Here is a 20,061-nt window from a genome sequence, read left to right on the forward strand (position 1 = left end):
TGACATATATGTACGTTAAGAATAAATTTACTTTGAACCTTGAAGCTTTTCAGAATCTTGCTTCAGTGAAATCACATTTCATGCTTTCATATCCCACTGAGTACACACTCTCTTTTTGCATATCTTATTACTTTTATGTTATATTAAATTATTTGGTAGTTTACTCTCATCTTCCACCATCATCACTTAATCATTTCCGTACAGACACTCTTGTGCCTAGCAAAGCTTTATGAACATACAATCAATCTATATACCAGCTATCTTATGTATTTATATTTATTGATTTTTTAAAAAAATTACTGTGTTCTTTATCTTATTGCTTTTTTGTGTTGCATCAGATCCAGAGTAATAATTATTTCATTTTCTCCTTTACACTTGCGTTCCAGAAATGACATTAAACAATCTTCAATCTTGAATATATTTTTAAACTCAGCCTTTCCGGTAAATTATTCAATCTGTAGCACTGAATACTCTTACTTTCAATTTAATACATCCCTCAATTCATTAGTTAAATAAGGCTGAACTGTTGTTTAACCTTGAATATATTTTCCTACCTCATTTTAGTTAGTTCTAACCTGATACCATTATTAATTGTCATCATATAAGTTTAGGGCACTCGTCACAGTCCAAGTTTCTCATTCTAAAACTAGAAGCCTTTCTTAAAATGACCACTCATTCCTTGGGGATCCTTTATATACCTTGCGAGAAAGAACTAGATGTCAGAAAAGCTGCTGCATTGTGGCCCATTAATATTTAATATCAACATGAGCTGTTTACTAAAACAAATTCTTAGTCAGATGTGTTTTCTGTCACAATTTAGTCCTCAGATTAACGTTTACTGTGATATCATTTAAAAAGCTTGCACCTGGAGCTCTAAATAACCTGAAATTTTATTTAAAGCAACAACATGATGACTTAACATGACTTTCAATAAATGCAAATGTTTCATGCTGGAAGAATCACGTAATTGGAGGCAGCCATATTAGCAACTTCGCTATGATCTGTCCTTTCCATATATATATATATACACACACACAAAATTGAATATAATTGTTTCTGCCTCTGAATCAAATAAAAAGTTCATACCAGTTCAATAGTTCACAGAAAAAGCAAGGCACTGGGGACTTGCACTTCCAACTCATCTCCTGTTGCAAGACAGTTCAAATGATGCTTGCAATTATTAAATACCTCGTGACAGAAACAAGAATATTTAATACAGAAATGATGGTAATTAAAGGAAGCAATTATCTTCTTGCTGCTCACTTATGAGCAAATTCTTTCTATGGACCTGAGGGGTAGATTCTTCACAAAAAGTTGGTCCATATGTGGAACAAGCTGCTGGGCAATGTGGTTGTGGCAGGCACATAAACCTATTTAAAAGACACTTAGACAGATACATGGACAGGCAAGGTTTATAGGCATATGGGCCAAAGGCAGGTAAATCGGACTGAGCATCTTGTTCAGCATGGTTCAGCCCGGCTGAAGGGCATGTTTCCATGCTGTTTGGCACTATGACTGCATGAATAACAAACTCCTAAATGGCAAAGGTGCCCTTAGAACAGGGGGACATCCCTTTAGAACAGAGTTGAGGAGGAAATGTGATAGCCAGAGCTTGGAGAATCTGTGGAATTCACTGCCACAGACAGCTGCAGAGGCCAAGTCTTTGGGTATATTTGAAGCAGAGGTTGATACATTCTTGATTAGTAAGGGTGTCAAACTTTACTGGGAGAAGGAAGGAGAATGGGGTTGAGAAGGATAATAAATCAGCCATGATGGAATGGTGGAACAGACTTGATGGGCTAAATAACCTATTTCTGCTCCTATGTCTTATGATCTATGTTATAAAAAGAAAAAAAATCAGCAAAATGATCAATCTACCTGCTACAGAAAGTTATCTGAGAAACAGCACCCTTTTACATTTCCTGCCCTCCTATAGCTTGCAAAAGGTAGAACAAGCTGGATCTTTTATTGATATGCTCACTTCTATTAGTGATTATTAAAAAAATTCTGTTAAAGTCGACAAAAAAGTGGCCCAATTTTTGCTATAAAAACAATGGCAAAGAAAGAGGCAAACACCCATCACTCACTGATAACACAGGTTAAAGCTGACAACAATGTCTAACATCTGTATTCTCACACACATAATACAGATGTTTCCAGCTGTTGCACATCAGGGTTCACTGTTGCTGTACTTGCCATTAGACCAGGCATTTAAATAGTGTGTAATTGCAGTAATTATACATAGTTTGGCAATAAATTGGAAATTACAGGAGCAAGTCATTTTCCAGTGATTACAGTAAGTGAAAATTACTGCTTAACCACCTCCATGCCCCTGAAAAATTAAAGGTACATATGTGGAGTTCTATTTCTTCAAAGTGATATTTTGCTTAAATTTTCTCTTTTAGCCTTCTCCCCTGTGTATGCTCCAGTCTTTAATTTGTTTCTTTCACAATTAAAATGCTATTTATAAAGACTACCAAGGAACTGTACATGCTAGAGGTCCAAAATAACATGCAACACACACAGATTTCCAGCATCTGCAGATTTTCTTGTGTTTCCATGAAAGTCACATTTAAAAAATTTTATTTAGAAAATCAGCACAGAAACAGGCCTTTCCAGCCCAACGAGTCCTTGCCACCCAATTATACCCATGACCAATTAACCTACTAACGCATACGCCTTTGGAATGAGGGAAGAAACCAGAGCACCTGAAGGAAACCCATACAGTCAAAGGGAGAGTGTACAAACTCCTTATAGACAGTGGCAGAATTAAACCCAGGTCACTGGCTCTGTAATAGGCCACGCTAATCGCTACACTACCAACTGGTTTGCAATCTGTGTCTTAATAAGAATTTTACTAATCATAGAAAACTATAATGTTTGCTATACAGAGCTCCGTTATTTCTTTGTATGTTAATATACTTCACTGAGAGAAATCACAATGATACTGCACACCACTGGGTACAACAGTAAAGTTAAACCATTGGCTTCAAACCGGAAGGTACAGTATCAAGTAGCTCCTCAAAGCTGATATTGAATTAAACAGTACAATCTTTAGATTAAGATAATTGTCTTGCTGGATCAGATATGCTATTAACAGAAATCTCCACTGGAAACCTGAGGGAGAAAAAGACTCTGGCAACTGTGTGTGAGACGAATGACGAATGACATTCCACTATCACCTGGGAAAAACTAGGCACACAAAACTTTGTATTCCTGTTTCCCAAAAAAAACCTCTCAAATTTGAAGCATAAATACCTAATATTCCCTGCAATGTCAGTATTACCCAATGGGTAATATATCATGAAGAAGGAGCACTTCTATTGAGTGTGACACCAAAAATAAATTATTCCCTTAAATACCCAAGAGTGCAACATCTAGCAGGTGCACAAATTTGATATCTAATTAAATATTATAGTCTTTAGATTAAGAAAATAATTAGCTAAGGTTTGTTAATAATATTTTCAGTTAATAGTTTATGGCATTACTTAGTCTCCCACCTGTTTTTATGCCCATCTTTACCATTTTTGCAAAAAACTCATTTGCTGGCCAGATTCTGTTTTGGAGAATACTATGAAATTATTTTCTTTTACACCAGCTCTAACCAGACATAACATAATTAAGACTTTGCAACCCTTTAACAACCCTAGCTTTACCAAGAAATGGAACCAATTCAGGCTGACCAATGATAGCACCATTTAAAACAACACTTCTACCAGAGGCTGAATCATAAAACAGCTATCTGGAGTACACAAATCCAGTAACATGATACAATTCCCATTTATTGCTTCACTTCCATTTTACAATAACAGTGGAAGCTTTCAGTTGGCGGAGATAATGCTTGCATGACCTTGAAGAACACAGCACACACAATTCAAATTGAAGCAATTCCACCATTTGACTGATGCGTTGATTGGATCTGCGAAGTCTGTATCAGCACATGCACGAAGGAGCAGGGTGTCACTGAACCAGCAGGGAGGGAATCACTGAGAGCAGCTTTGCAATGCCTAAAATTGAATGCGTCAGTATGGATTCCAGGAGTTGCTTTCAATTTCACAAAGCGATAAAGGTTCTGTCATCGTTACAACTACATGGGAAACAAATGCCACCCTTACCTGCAACACGGGCATCCTGGGGAATAAAATAATTATTTTTTAACATTTGGATTTATAAAACTATTGGAGAACAATTGGGGTAACTACCGGGGTAAGTTTTTTACTCAGAGAGACATGGATGCCTGGAATGCGCTGCCTGGTATGGTGGTAGAGGCAAATACATTAGAGGCTTTTAAGAGACGTTTGGGTAGGTACACGGATACAAGGAAGATTGAGGGATATGGACGTTGCGCAGGTAGGGGGGATTAGTGTTTGGGAGTTTTTAGCTGATCCAGCACAATACTGTGGGCCAAGTGGCCTGTTCCTCTGCTGGTTTTCTATGTTCTATATTAACATTTTTTCATCATTTTAAATTTATTATATAAGGAAGTGGTGTGGTGGAGATACATCCCTACCAACGGAGGTGTAAAGCGCACCTTCCCCCTGCTAACCTGCAGGTCACCCTTGGATCTACCTGCCCCACCGATCAGGGTCACGTGAAGCCAAGGGAGCAGGTGGTGGATGGCCGTATGAGCAGCTGGTGAGCAGTGGTAGCACAAGTCCTGGTTATGCTACCACTGACGCGAAGCAGACAATTTCTGAAGAGTATTGATAATGGCTGGCGACACCCATCTTGTAAAGACACTGCCTGTAGTGATGTAGGCAACGGCAAACTACTTCTATACCAAAAGTACAATCATGGTCATAGACCATGATCACCTACATCATATGACATAGCATACAATGATGATGATAAAAGGAGGTAGTTTAGTTATTTCAAGAGATTTAGGGATCTGTTTCTGAACAGTGTTTGGAATATACACTGTAGGGGGCTGGTGCGATCACACATGAAGCACTACTACAAGTCCTGACAGGAGGCCACACCAGCTATGGAGGGAGTATACAACAGATTAGTACCAGGATTGGTGGGTCTGGTAAATGAGGAAAAAATGAGTAGACTTATGTATTATAGAGTCTAGAGTTTAGAGGAACAACAGGTCACTGTATTGGATTGTATAAAATGAATCTCAGAGTTGTATTTGTTGACATATATGTATTTTGATAATAAATTTACTTTCAACAAGAAGGATATTTCTCTAGGATAATGAGTCTAGAATTAAGGATCAAAGATTCAAAATAAGCGTAAAAGACATTTAGGATAGAAATTAGACTTCTTCACTCACAAGTTGATAAATCTTCTGAACTGTCTATCAAGAGAGTTGTGGGCTCTCAGACATCGATGTATTTAAGACAAAATCAATAGATAGAATTAGGGGATTATAGGGATACAGAAAAAAGACGGTGTTCTGACAGAAGATCAACCATAATTCCGTTGAATGGTTGAGCAGACGATACGTCAAATGGCTTACTCCTGCTTCTGTTTTTTATGTTTACCAAAATTGATTAATTTTGTTTTCAAAATTTGCATCATTTTTCAGTCTCTAAAACCGAACTGAAATAACAGCGGATTCCAATGATTGTAGGGTATTATCAGGGTATTTACTGTGTGTAACGGGTCTATCAAGGTTAATGCCTGCTTGTTTAATTATTTACCAAGTCCCTGAGGCATTTTCTAAAACCTGTGCCAAACATTTGTGAAGCACGTGGATGAATCCTTCTGCAAAACAGCTCAAAGGTTCATCCATTTCCTAGCAACAAAAGGCAGTGAAGACAGTAGTAAAGTTCATCATCAATGTGCTAACACAACATCTGGTCAATTGTCTTTAAAATGAAGACAACAGACTATAAAATGTTTTGTTAGCTCTCTGATGATAGTGGTAAATTTCATCGTCAATATCTATAATTGTTGAGAAACGGCTCCCAGGAATCTCACTGTGAACCTTTATTGTCAGAGGGCAGTTTGGATAAGAGAAAGGTAGATGAATGGCTGTTAGAGGAGCTTAGCTGTGCAAATGCTGAATTTAAGGCCCATTATCTCATGTGTTTCAGTGAATGAGTCCACTAATAGTGTAGTACTGATAATATATCTACCAATAAAATAATAAAAGACCATTATAGTCTGTTTACTGCAGACTGGCATTAGTTCCAAGTGGAGTTGCCATGAGGCTTGTTCAACCTACAGAGAATATCTGAATATTTTGGAAAAATACCACCAACGTGGCCTTCACATAATCTTCCACATTAATTTGAAGGATATACGAGTCTCACAGACTCTTGGAACACACACATTATTCCATGCTCTGCTGTGGGGAGGGTTTTTTTTTAGGTAGACAGAAATCGACTGACGAAGTGAACAACCTCAAGGACTCCAGGGAAGTCCTGCTCCACGGCCACTCGAAATGGAGAGGCAGTACTTGAGATCGTATTGGGAACTTGAGATGCACGTGGTAGTAAGCACAGTGACAGTGGGTAAGCAGCATGCAACAGACCCTTCAGTTCAAACAGCATGCCACCACAGCATCCTCTCTGCAACTCCAAGACACCTGCATTTGGCTGAGAGCACTCCAAGCCTCTCCCTTCCATGTACCTATCCAAATGACCCTTAAATATTGCAATTGGACCTGCCCTGACCACTTCCTCTGGCAGCTCATTCCAGGTACTTACTGCCCTCTGTATAAATAAGTTACTCTCAGGTCTCTTTTAAATCTCACATTTGTGCCCCTCTAGTTTCTGAACTCTGCAACCCTGTGGAAAGGAATATAACCATCCACCTCACCCGTACCACTCATGATTTTATGAACTTATACGTGGTTATCCTTCATTCTTCCATACTCCAAAGAAAAGAAGAAAGATCCAGTGTAGCCAATCTCTCCCTGTAATTCAGCCCCTCAAGTCCAAGCAGCTTCCTTGTAAATCCCTTCTGAAGCTTGGTAATGTCTTTGCAATAAAAATTGTATACAATAATCCATGTGCGGCCTCACCCGTGACTTATATAACTACAACATAATGTCCCAACTCCTAAACTCAGTGTGCTGACTGATGAAGGCCAGGACGCTAAGCACCTGCTTCATCACCCTGTCTATCTGTACGGCCCTTTTCAGTAGATTGTAAACATGTGCTCCCAGGTCTCTCTGTTCCACACACTTGCCAGTGCCCTGCTATTCACTCTGTAGGTCCTATCCTGGTTTGATTGTCCAAAATGCATCACCTCATGCTTATCTAAGTTGAAAACATTTTGCCATTCTTCAATCCATCTCCCTAAAAGATCAAGATCTCATGGATATTCATTTGTAATCAGATTCACCATTAACAAGACTCCCCAGAGCCACTGAACACTACAGCACAGAAAAGGCCCTTCAGCCCATCTAGTCTGTGCCAGCCTGCTCCCACCTACCTGCACCCGGACCTTAGCCATCCATACCTCTCTCATTCATGTACCTACTTCTCTTAAATATCACACTTGAACCTGCATCTTCCACATCCGCTGCCAGCTCATTCTGCACTTCCACCACCTTCTGAGTGAAGAAGTTCCCCTGCAGGTTCCCCTTAAATACTCCACCTTTCACTCTAAACCAATATCCTGTACTGCCAGTCTCACCCATCCTGAGGGGAAAAATACTGCATGCTTTCACCCTATCTATAACCATGATAATTCTGTACATCTAGGAGATTTCCCCTCATTCTCCTACACTCCATGGAATAAAGTCCTAACCTGTTAAACCTATTCCTGTAACTCGGGTCCTTGAGTACTGGCAATGTCCGTTAAAACTTTCTCTACTCTCTTACAATATCTTTCCTGTAGTTAAGTGACTAAAACCGCACACAATACTCTAAAGTTGGCCTCACCAACAACTTATGCAACTTCAAAATAACATCCCAACTCCTGTGCTCTGACTTATGAAGGCCAATGAGCTAAAAGTTCTCTTTGCGACCCAGTCTACCTGTGACTCCACTTTCAAGGAACTATGCATCTGCATTCCCAGGTCCATTTGCTCCAATGCACACGTCAGTGTCCTACCATTCACTGTGTAAGTCCTGCCAAAGTCCAATACCTCACACTAGTTATTAAATTCCATCTGCCTCTTGTATCTGTATTCATATCGATATACCCAGCTTTTACTTGTTCTATTTGGATCAATATTCTGCTATATTTGTAATTCTTTCATCAGTAGGGCATCACCACCAAAGTGAAAGCCACTAAATTAAAGGTTATGCCCTGGAATCAAATATCATCCTGACTAAAGATTACCAGGTAATTTCGGTTGCTCGCAAAGTTCACCTTCCGACGGAGTACATGATAGCAACACACATCAAAGTTGCTGGTGAACGCAGCAGGCCAGGCAGCATCTCTAGGAAGAGGTACAGTCGATGTTTCAGGCCGAGACCCTTCGTCAGGAGTACATGATGTACACTTATTTCAGTGATTATAGTTAATATTTTTCTCACATCACTAAAATCCAAATTTTTACTAATGTAATGAACATAAAACCAAATAAGGTCAAAAGTGGCTTGTAAAAGCCTTAATTACCAGATATTTACTGGAGGTAAGTGAAGATTCATTCACAAGAGAGACTGAAACATTGGGGCAGCAGGTGGTGTATGCTGCTTTTGGAGGAAAGCCCCGATACTCTCACTTTTGATGGTGGGAGAGAGCCAGTCAGTCCTGAGTCGGGGGCTCGGAGAAGCAACGCGGAAGATTGTAACCTCAGATGGCGAGCTGCTGGTCTCCCTCTGTAATTGTTGCAGGAGCAAACTCTCTCTCCCTCGATAGAGAGAGATACCGAAGTGCTGGGTTATGGACTATGGTTTTTGATGGACTCTAGATTAAGGTCTCATTGGGGGCTTTGCTATTACCTACATGGAGGGTGGAGTCGGAGCTTTCGCTGGAGCAAACGGAGGGAGGGAGAGGGTCGATGCTTTTGCTGCTGTTTGTGTGTGGGAAGGGGGAGGGGGGGCTTTGAAGGTCATTCATTCTTGTTTCGTGGATGTCTGTGAAGAGTAAGAATTTCAGGCTGTATACTGTATACATTCCCAGATATTAAATTGAACCATTTGAACATTTGAAATTTTTATTTGCATTAAGTGAGGCACTGATTATTTGTCTGTAGCCAGGCCCATTAAATCAGCGTGACGTCAGAAGGATATCATTTCTATGGAGACAAGGTGACCTATTCTGAGAAAGTCTAAATACCAGTGGGCAAAACATCACTGCCTCTCTAATGAGCAAGCTCGGTAAAACACGTAGGGTCAGGCAGGTAATCGGATCAGCATAGTGCTAAAGCTTGTTTTCTCGTTTCACCTCAGTGGGTCTCTGTATTACAACACAATCCCTTATTTAAGTATGTTACGTTTTAAGGTATACAAAATGGTCACCTCAAAAATACAACAAGCTGCATTATTTTTGACCATGCATTTTTGTTTAATTGAGCTGTTAATGGCAGTGCTCGTTTGTCTAACTGCTTCTATTGATGGGCATGTCTAGGTGGATTCAAGAGTGTTTGCTAATGCCAGGAAAAACGCTGAACATTTCAAGCCAGTGAGAGTAAAAAATCAATATCAAGTGTTCATTAATCTGAGATTCAGAATTTGGTTGAATGTTTCATGAGGCAAAGACTTCTGATTTATATATTAATGTATATTAATATATATATATATATATATCTCAAACAGGCTGGCACCTATTTACAAGAGCACCACATTTTATACTATCCACTTACTGTATATTCATGACACATTTAAACAGCGTCCTTTTGAACAGGGCCAGATGGACCACATGCATGCCTGGCAAAGTAAGGATTAATGACACATCTCTAAGTGCCCTCAGAGGCTCCAGGTGAACTTCCTTTTTAAAGTGCCGCAGTGCTTCTGGAGAAATCATTTCCACACAGGTCAGGAGTTGCAGTATTTGTACTCAGTGGAAATGAAGGTAAGTAACAGAGTTCAAGTCATGATGGTATGTGCCCTGGAGGAAAAGCAAGAGATAGTCATATTCCTTAATCCCTTGCCCTTCATTGTGATAGAGGTCGTAAGCTTGGGAGTTGCTGGCTGACTTGTCTAGGTGAACAACTGCAATGCATTTTGTAGATGATATTCAATTTAGCCTCCATGTGGCAGTGCAGTGTGCTTCCATACGTGGCCAGTCCAATCTCGATCCTGGTCCACAGTGACCCTGCATTTTTTGACAGAGAGGTTTTGTCAAGGGTAGGTAGTTAAACTCACTCTCGCTGGGGATGCTCACAGCCTGGCACAGATGTTGCTTGCCACTCACTAGCCTTCATGTGAATGTCATCTCCACCTTGTGGAGTGCAAACACAGCCGCTGAAAGTTGTCATTGTGCAAAGTGACCACTCTGCTTCAATCTAAGTTTTCTCCAAAGATTATCAGAGCCAGCCTTATTCATTTGTGAAAAGCATATTACCTCAAAATTAAAACCTGTGCCTTTAAATGCTAAATCACATTAACAATTTGCCCAATTTGTTTGTCTCGACAGCTAAATAAACAATAAAGCAGAGCCAATATTTTCTCTTGCACCAGAAATGCAGTATCTGGTTCACCAATTTTCTTGTCCCTGGGGCACTAAGCCTGGTGTTCTGTTCTGCAGACTGCTTGTTCACCAGGACTTCCTATGTGGAAGGGCTACCTTCAAATCAGGACTCTGCTTGAAATAACAGGAGATAAATGGCAGCACAGATGATATGGTCACAACAAACTCCATTGAATTATCTTCTGGGTATGCTGACTGTCTGACACTTAATCCGCGATCATCATCAGCAGACTTCACACTCCTGATGCCAAGCTCCAAAAGCTTGTCCTTATCTTCATAGAACAGTACAGGTCCTTTGCTCTACAATGTGTTACCAAACTTTAAACCTGCTCTAACCCTTCCTAAATGTCTCTAATCTCTACCATCACCCCCGGCAGCGCATTCCACACAGCCACAAATCTGTGTAAAAAACTTCCTCGGACAGCCCCCCCCCACCCCCATGCTTTCCCTCTAATCACCTAAAGTTATGCCCCCTCGTATTAGCCATTTTCATTCTCAGAAAAAGTACCTGTCATGCCAGATCTATTAAAGAGCGTGTGTTGTGAGGATCGATGCCGCTTATATTCCTATATATTGCTATCGTCACCTCTCATCCTCCTTCGCTCCAAAGAGAAAAGCCCTAGCTCACTCATCCTCCGAGACATTCACAACATGCTGGAGGAACTCAGCAGGTCGGGCAGCATCCTATGAGACATGCTCTCTATCCCAAGCAGCACCTGGTAGACCTCCCCTGCACCCTCTCTAAAGCTGCCAACTTCTTCCTGTAATGAGGCAACCAGATGCACATTGAAAGGGTTGGTTGCTACTTTGCAAATGCACCAACAGCTGTTCTTTTGTCTTCTGTCAATGTTCCCTGCTATACAATGTGGAAGCTTGTATCGGTACAATCTCTAGCTATCAAACTACATTAAGTTCTGTTATTAGAGAAAGCTTAGAATTTCTGGCTGTAATTAAATTTAATATTCATAATCAGCATTTTTCTAAATGTGTATATTTTATGAGTATTTTTTAAAATTACTGACAGTATGAAATATATAAGTGTTTAGGAATAGTACAAATACATTACCATCAGGTGCTCCTATGACTGCACAACCTAATTAACTATGGAGTGTTACAAAGCTAGGTGGCAGTGCAGATTGTACTCAGGATGCCGAGAAGCCTCAGTGGATCATAGACAGGCTAAGTAAATAGCCAAGGCCATGGCAGAACTAATAGAAATGTTCAAAAATTAGGTTATCCACTTAGGTAGAAAAAAATAACAAGGGACTATGGTGAGAGATATTAACTGTAATCACAGACCTACCAACCAGTAGGTCTTTGGACTGTGGGAGGAAACTGGAACACTCAGAAACCCCTGCAGTCACAGGGAGAGCGCACAACTCCTCACAGGCAGCAGTGGGAATTAAACCTGGGTTGTCTGCACTATGAAGCACTGTGCTAACCCCTACGTTACCATGACGCCCCGGGTTCACTGGAAAGATTCATGTAAAGGTGGGTTTGTCATACGATGGCAGATTATACTTTACTGTCACCAAACAACTGGTACTAGAATGTACACTCATCACAGCGATATTTGATTCTGCACCTCCCACTCCCTGGATTACAAATCGATAGTAAATATTAAAAAATAGAAAAAGGGAAAGTAAGGTAGTGCAAAAAAAACCGAGAGGCAGGTCCGGATATTTGGAGGGTACGGCCCAGATCCGGGTCAGGATCCATTCAGCAGTCTTATCACAGTTGGAAAGAAGCTGTTCCCAAATCTGGCCGTACGAGTCTTCAAGCTCCTGAGCCTTCTCCCGGAGGGAAGAGGGACGAAAAGTGTGTTGGCTGGGTGGGTTGTGTCCTTGATTATCCTGGCAGCACTGCTCCGACAGTGTGCGGTGTAAAGTGAGTCCAGGGACGGAAGACTGGTTTGTGTGATGTACTGCGTCGTGTTCACGATCTTCTGCAGCTTCTTCTGGTCTTGGACAGGACAACTTCCATACCAGGTTGTGATGCAACCTAGAAGAATGCTTTCTACGGTGCATCTATAAAAATTAGTGAGGGTTTTAGGGGACAGGTCAAATTTCTAGTTTCCTCAGGAAGTAAAGGTGCTGGTGGGAATGTGTCTGCACTGTAAGTTTACGAGAATGAGAAGTGATCTTATGAAACAAAATTCTCACTGGACTTAAAAGGCACATTGATCGTTGATGTTTCTTTGCATTTCTGCCCTTAATGGATGACCCCCTTGCTATGAACTCCGGCATGTGTGGAACAAGGGGTCAGACAAGGAGAATGGGTTTGAGAACGTTAACAAATCAGCCATGATAGAATGGTGCAGCAAACTCAATGGACTGAATAGCCTATTTCTGCTCCTGTCTTATGGTCATAATAAGGGCTCAGCTACTAAACACAGAGATACAAAAAAATGCCTTCACCCAAGGGTGGTAAAGTAATGGAATTCATTGGAGGTTCAATTGCGTGCATTTAAGATAGGAAATTTATTTTTCTTGCCCCCCCTATCATGAGGTTTGTGTAGGGAAGTCCTGAGGTTAAAAAAAAACAGCTCTGATCCAAATGAATAATAGAACAGGAAGGTTAAGTAGCCTACTGCTGATTCTATTTATTATGTCCTTATAGTAAGCTGTACTTATGTTCTCGAAATACACCCCAACACAAAGAACACCATAAACTGTCAAGGATATATATATACAGAAAGGTGTCAGAAAAACACAAGTAACATCATGAAGGGTCCCAACCACCCAAACATGTTCTGTATGTCCTACTCTCAGCAGGAAGGAGGCTAAATTGCACCCATGCCAGGAACACCACTTAAAAAAAAGTTATTTTCCCCAAGTAGTAAGGCTGATCACCACTACTTTATCATTTCCCATCACAGCCACCTAACGTACAAACACTTCTGTGCTTAGCGTCACTTTATGGACAGACAATCAGTCTATGTATACAAGTTATCTAATATATTTATATTTACTGTGTTTTTTTATTATTGTGTTCTTTATCTTATCCTTTTTTTTTGTAATGCATTCTCCTTACAGTTGTATACTGGAAATTACATTAAACAAACTTGAATCTTAAATACCAGGATAAGTTTTGTAATGGGCACTCCAACCAACTACTGACAAGACGGGATGTACACCTCAGTTCAGGTTTATTGCTTCAGCTGAAGTGAACTAGAATGAATACCAGGGTGTTTAATTCATCAAGAGTAATGGTCATTCTCGAATAAATGAGATTTTGGCTTTAAAGTTACAACCAGTTTGTGGTTGAACGACTGGATATTATTGCTCCTTTCATGTAGCACGATGAAGGAAAAGGACCTCCTGCAGTGAAGACAAATTAGACCTAACCTGGTAGACAGCATATTAGAAGTCTAGTTTGGAGAATCAAATGGAGGACAGGGAAGCATTCAGTTGGAAGTCTTGAAAAATCATATCTATTCTAAGTCTAGGTTTATAATTTCCTCAGTATTTTGTTAGTGCTGAACAATTTGACATTGCCAGTGAGTGTCCCATGGCATGACATATTATGTCAAGAAAACTGACGTTTTATGGGGGTGGGGACATTATATGGTACATAATGTCTGCTTTTAAGGTTACTTTGATGTGCGCCAATTGCAGGGCAAGTTCAGGCACAGATCAGCTACAGACTACACAGACACCATGACTTCAGCAGTTCCTTCATCTTAAATGGTTAAACTTAAATGCAGCAAACTCAATGGGCTGAACAGCCTAAATTCTGCTCAAGCACTCTTGCTGCTGTCATTGGGAAGGTGGTCCAGAAGCCTCAGGACTCACACCACCATGTTCAGGAATAGCTATTACCCCTCAACCACCAGACTCTTGAACCGAAGGGGATAACCGCTCAATTTCACTTGTCCTATCACTAAAATGTTCCCATAACCTATGGACTCACTTTCAAGGACATTTCATCTCACATTTTGATATTAATTTATTATTATTCTTTCTTTCTTTTTGTAATTACATAGTTTCTTGTTTTTTGCACACTGGTAGTACACCCAGTTGGTGCGCTACTTCATTAATTCCATTTTGGTTATGTGATTTACTGAGTATGCTCACAAGAAAATAAATCGCGGGGACATATATACTGACATATATAATAAACTTACATTTGATAATAAATTTACTTTGAACTTATTGCTATGCTTCAGATTTTATCTCCACATTCTACAGGATAGTATGCTGTTTATTTATAGATCTTTCCAACCATTCTCCCACAATTTTCACATGACAACTTTTGACATAACTTAGTAACTTTATGGTTAATAACTAATCAATGTTAACTCAGAAAAAAAACGAGCTATTCTTCATTAGGCGGCAATGGTAGAGCCACTAACCTGCTTGTGCACTGCGCGTTGCTTCATTTCGGGACTGTCTCCTTTGGATGAGGACGACTGCTGTCGTAACTTTGTGCCGGTGCTCGGCCACTCTGACGAGGACTGTATTACACCACTGCTAGAAGGCCTGGGATACTGAGTGGTGTTGAATAATAAGGCCGGTGGTGTCCTACCTCTGGCTGCTGGCGGAGGCTGATCTATTCGCCTTTGTGGGCCAGCACTGTTCTGGCGTGGCACTGACGCCTGGGGTATTTTTTCTGTCAGGGAAAGTTGTCTTCTTGTGAAATCCCCGGTGCGCCGAGTGAAATCCTCTGTGCTCGTGTGGCCGTGGAAAGCAGGCTTGTTGGCTGCCTGCTCCTCGTTATTGCTGTGCGAGCTGACAGAGCTGTGACATTCTGATCCCGAGTCGGCTACCCCACGTGGCGAAACTGGTATACCGGCTGCCATCTGATACACTGGATTTTGAAACGACAATGGCGCCAAAAGTTGAGGCCTTCCTGGGGCACCATCGGCGCTAGGGGTGCTCGCGGTTTGTCCAGGCTTTCTGCCGACATGCCCGGGGCCGGGAGCACTTGGAGCTGCATTCTGCAGTGCCCTCGGCTGCCACATCGCTTGCATTTGCCCACCCGATCCTTGACTGTCATTTAGGGAATCGCCTGCCGGTGGAACGCTTGTTGTGCTCTCCAAACTACGATTGTCTTGCAGGTCAACCATTGAGACACTTTTATTGCCATTTGGCATTTGTTGGTCAGGTTCATTGGCTTCAGAATAGCTTGAGCTGCGAGCTGGCGATGGCTGTATAGCAGAGGACCTTGTGACAAAAAACAAGTCCTTGTTTTCTGGGGTAGGAGAGGGTAACCTTGTACAGTCTAATAAACTGAAAGGGGAAGAAATCAGATAACATTTCGAGATTCTTATGAAATAATTCATCAATATGATTGCTTCCAAATATTTTAAATCACTTAACCTTTCTTGCCTGTCTTGTTAAAAAATAGACCATTTTTAAGGTTCCTCAAACAGTAAAACAAATAAATCAGCACTTTATGGTTGTCCTGTTCCAGTTATATTATCATATACACACTAAAATGTAATGCATTTTTCAATAGATATACTTGTTTAATATTATTTAAAATTACAGTTTTAAATTTCAGTAGTACCAAACTGCTTCAGAAGTGAACCTTTGACTTTCAAGAATCATGTGATATCAATTTTTGTCTCATTGACTTTAGATTACTTTTATCAACTTAAAAAATTTTGATTCAATATCTCATGGGAATTTTGCTCTTTACTCCCCAAAGTTTTCTTGGTATATTGCACTAAGAGAGTGACCACACACTGGCATCCTAGCTGAGTTGACTGGCAAGACCACTTGAAAGGTTATCAACCAGGAAGGGTATCACACCCAATCCTGATTATATACCTCCACAGGTGGCAACTATGGTCAAACTCCATCCTTAACTCTAATGTACAAAGGCCATCCGTGCATTCTCGGCATTTAATGGTCAGCTATTCTCTAGATAAGCCTGATGACCCAGCTTGGGGAAAGGAAGAACAAAAGGGCGTTATGCATTTTTTCCTCTATCCTGTTGTTCTGACAAAAAGCCAAAAAAAAAACCCACTGAAATGATAAATACTATTTTCCAATCGATGCTTAACAAATTCAACATTGGCTAAGCTTTCAAGATCTTCGCTTTCGCAATCAGTCAATATACTTGAGTCTTTTGCACCATTGTAAGGTACAGTTCAACTTTGCCAAAGTATAAATTAACAAAATGGATACATTAAAGTGTAAAATTGCTCTTAATAAGATTTGTATACTTGGGTGAAGCATCTCAATGATCAAAAAGACATTGTCCTTGCCCTACCTCTCTATTAATACTACACCTATGGCTTTTTAAAGTAATTAAAAAAAAACAAAACAAAAACAAATGTTTGTGTCTTCTCAATTGCATTATATAAACTCTAAAGAGCTTCACATTTTTCAGCGGATTTAACTTTTTAATGTCCTACGATGTACTAGATTAAATTTTAACAGTATAAACAGCTACTTCCAAAACTTTACTGAAGTTTCATACTCCACACTCAATATTAAATGTCTGTAAAGCAAAATAGGAATACATGGGTTAGCCTAACTTTTCTTTGGTATATATTTGCAATCCCAACAAGAAAAATTTTGTTTATCCTCTAATATTAGTGCCAAGGTCAAAATTAATGCATTATTGCCCTCCCCTCTCATCTCCAATAACAATGATATAAATATGAAATATATATTCTACTTTCTCTGAACTTTCCTCCTTTTTGGATTCCTCTACTCTAGTAAATGCTTCCAAAGCAAGCTTCAAGTACTTGACTCATTTGAAGGTATTTATTTTTAAATTTCTCTTTTTGAGAATTTTTGTTTACAGTTGCACAAAGCTGACATGCATTAGTTCTTGTCAGGGACATTTATTTGTAAGGTGCTCTGAGGAATGAAGGCTCCTATGCTTCACTTAACTAAGTGATAACTTTGGTTTGTCAGGAAAGTACAAGGTAAGAAACAGATCTTATGTCAATGAAATTAGAAGTTTCAGGCAGAGATACAGTGAAAAAGGAAAATCTGAAATTACAAAACTGCTGTGAATATTCAACAGATCAATAAACACAGGTGTGCATCCAAAATATTAACTAGTCTGTCGTTTTTACAAATGATCATCAATCTGCTGAATACCTCCAGAATTTAATGTATTTTTTATTAGACGATACTGTTAAGGAACTGTTGTGTTTCCAATGACGGAAGAGTCTAAGACCAGAGGGCACAGCCTCAGAATAGGGGTTTGTGCTTTTAGGAAGGAGATGAGGAGGATTTTTTTTAGCCAGAGAGTGGTGAATCTGTGGAATTTGTTGCCACAGATGACTGCGGAGGCCAAGTCACTGGGTATATCTAAGGCAGAGGGTGATAGATTCTTGATTAGTCAGGGCATGAAGGGATACGGGGAGAAAGCAGAAGATTTAGGCTGAGAGGGAAAATAGATCAGTCATGATGAAATGGCAGAGCAGACACAATGGGCCAAATGGCCTAATTTTGCTCCTATATCTTATGGTTTTATGGAATAATTGAAGGCATATTTACAGGCCTATCAGAATTTACACAACATAATATGCTTTACTCACCTGTTTTAAACAGCATATGTGACACTTTTGATCATAAAAGATTGTTTTTTTAAAAAGAGAACTAAATCTTATAATGTTTTAAATTAAGAGCAAATTGAATAGACCAGAAAATAGGACACGACAAAAGGAAGATTATATCTGAATTCATTTTAAAAATACAATATTACCTTTTCATTTCCTGAGAAAATAACAAAGTTATGAAAAGCAAATTTAAAAGTCATCGTCAATTTAAATTGCATTGTTTTATCTTAATTTGCCCCTATATCATTTCTTCTGTAGTTTGGTGAACTACAGAGATTGACTTCAAAGGGGACTCATTGATCAAGACATTCAGTGAATAGAATAACAACTACAACAAACAGAGATAATTTTTTTCACTCACCCACTGAGATCGTTATCTATCACTATCTTTTGTAGCCCTGTGGACATGTTGCTACTGGTGGGATTTGGCGTTGAAGTGCACGGCTCAGACGTTGATGGTGCAGGTACAGCCCCTGGGTTGGTCAGCACTGTATTGACATCCCTCAAGATACGAGGCAAAGGACCAAGCTTTGTTGCAGTTGCCTGGGGAACAGAATAAAAACGAGCAACTTGGTGACGGTTCTTACGACTGTAAAACTAGCAAGAGTGAACAGTTTGAGCAGTAGGTTATACATATGCGTCACTATTCAAATACAGTATTAATTAAGAAACATCATGGTACATGGTGCTGGAAATCTGAAACTAAAGATTTAGTTAACAACCAGAAAAAGTTAGAACCATTCAGCAGTTCAGACAGCATCTACAGAAAGAAACAAAAGGTCATCGATCTGAAGTGTCAATTATGCTTTCTTGCCAGTCTGACCTCAGCATATCTATTTTTTGTTGCTAAAAGCAGTGTTGGAAAAAAAACAATATTAGCAGGTGAAATAGAAATAGAAGTAGACCCATTATAGCCCAAACTTCACTGATAACCATATTGCCCAGCTATAGAACATTGTACAGTTACAGGCCCTTTGGCCCATGAGGTTATGTCGAACTTTTAACCTACTCCAAGATCAATTTAATCCTTCCATCACAAATAGCTCTCTATTTTTCTTTCAGTCACGTGTTTATCTAAGAGTCTTTTAAGTGTCCCTAATTTATCTGCCTTTATCACCACTCCCTGCACCCCAGACACATACCACTCTGTTTAAAAAAAAATACCACTGATACCCCCCTGTACTTTCTTCCAATCATCTTAAAACTATGCCCTCTTGTATTAGCCATCACAGCCCTGGGAAAAAGACACTGGCTGTCCACTCAATCTAAGCCTCTTATCATCCTATACATCTCTCTCATCCTATTTTGCTCCAAAGAGAAAAGCCTTACCTCATTCACCCTATCCTATGTTCTCCAATCCAGGCAGCATCCTGGTAAATCTCCCCTGCACCTTCACTAAAGCTTTCACAATTTTCCTAAAATGAGACGACCATAACTGAATACTGTACTCCACAAGTGTGGTCTGACGAAGGCCTTATAGAGCTGCAACATTACCTCATGGCTTTTGAACCCAGTCCCTTGACTAATGAAGTTTGTACAGGCGACAACTTCATTTAGATGCATTCAGTCCAACTCTGTATCCAGCTCCATGATTTGACAATTTAGGAACAGATTTAACAGGAAAGCAATTATCGTGAACATGAGGAAATCTGCAGATGCTGGAAATTCAAGCAACACACACACAAATTGCTGGTGAACGCAGCAGGTCAGGCAGCATCTATAGGAAGAGCTACAGTCGACGTTTCGGGCCGAGACCCTTCGTCAGAACTAACTGAAAGAAGAGATAGTAAGAGATTTGAAAGTGGGAGGGGGAGGGGGGGATCTGAAATGATAGGAGAAGACAGGAGGGGGAAGGATGGAGCTGAGAGCTGGAAAGTTGATTGGCAAGAAGATACAAGGCTGGAGAAGGGAGAGGATCATGACACGGGAGGCCTAGGGAGAAAGAAAAGGGGAGGGGAGCACCAGAGGAAGATATAGTGAGAGGGACAGAGGGAGAA

The 20,061-nt window shown here is 40.1% G+C and overlaps 1 protein-coding gene across 11 annotated transcripts in view; it reads right to left on the minus strand.

Annotated features, from left to right (window-relative positions):
- LOC134359795 (disabled homolog 2-interacting protein-like) overlaps positions 1–20,061 on the minus strand; it is a 609,971-nt gene that overhangs the window by 26,434 nt on the left and 563,476 nt on the right. For 10 of the 11 annotated variants that reach the window (XM_063073442.1, XM_063073438.1, XM_063073441.1 and 7 more), the window contains 2 exons: positions 18,426–18,607; positions 14,894–15,770 (listed from right to left, as the gene is read on the minus strand). In XM_063073442.1, the coding sequence (XP_062929512.1) occupies positions 14,894–15,770; positions 18,426–18,607 (1,059 nt within the window). The remainder of the gene's footprint in view (positions 1–14,893; positions 15,771–18,425; positions 18,608–20,061) is intronic. The other variant, XM_063073440.1, reaches the window with a different exon arrangement.

This window comes from Mobula hypostoma, chromosome 21 (assembly GCF_963921235.1).
Source record: "Mobula hypostoma chromosome 21, sMobHyp1.1, whole genome shotgun sequence".
Classification (NCBI taxonomy): domain Eukaryota; kingdom Metazoa; phylum Chordata; class Chondrichthyes; order Myliobatiformes; family Myliobatidae; genus Mobula; species Mobula hypostoma.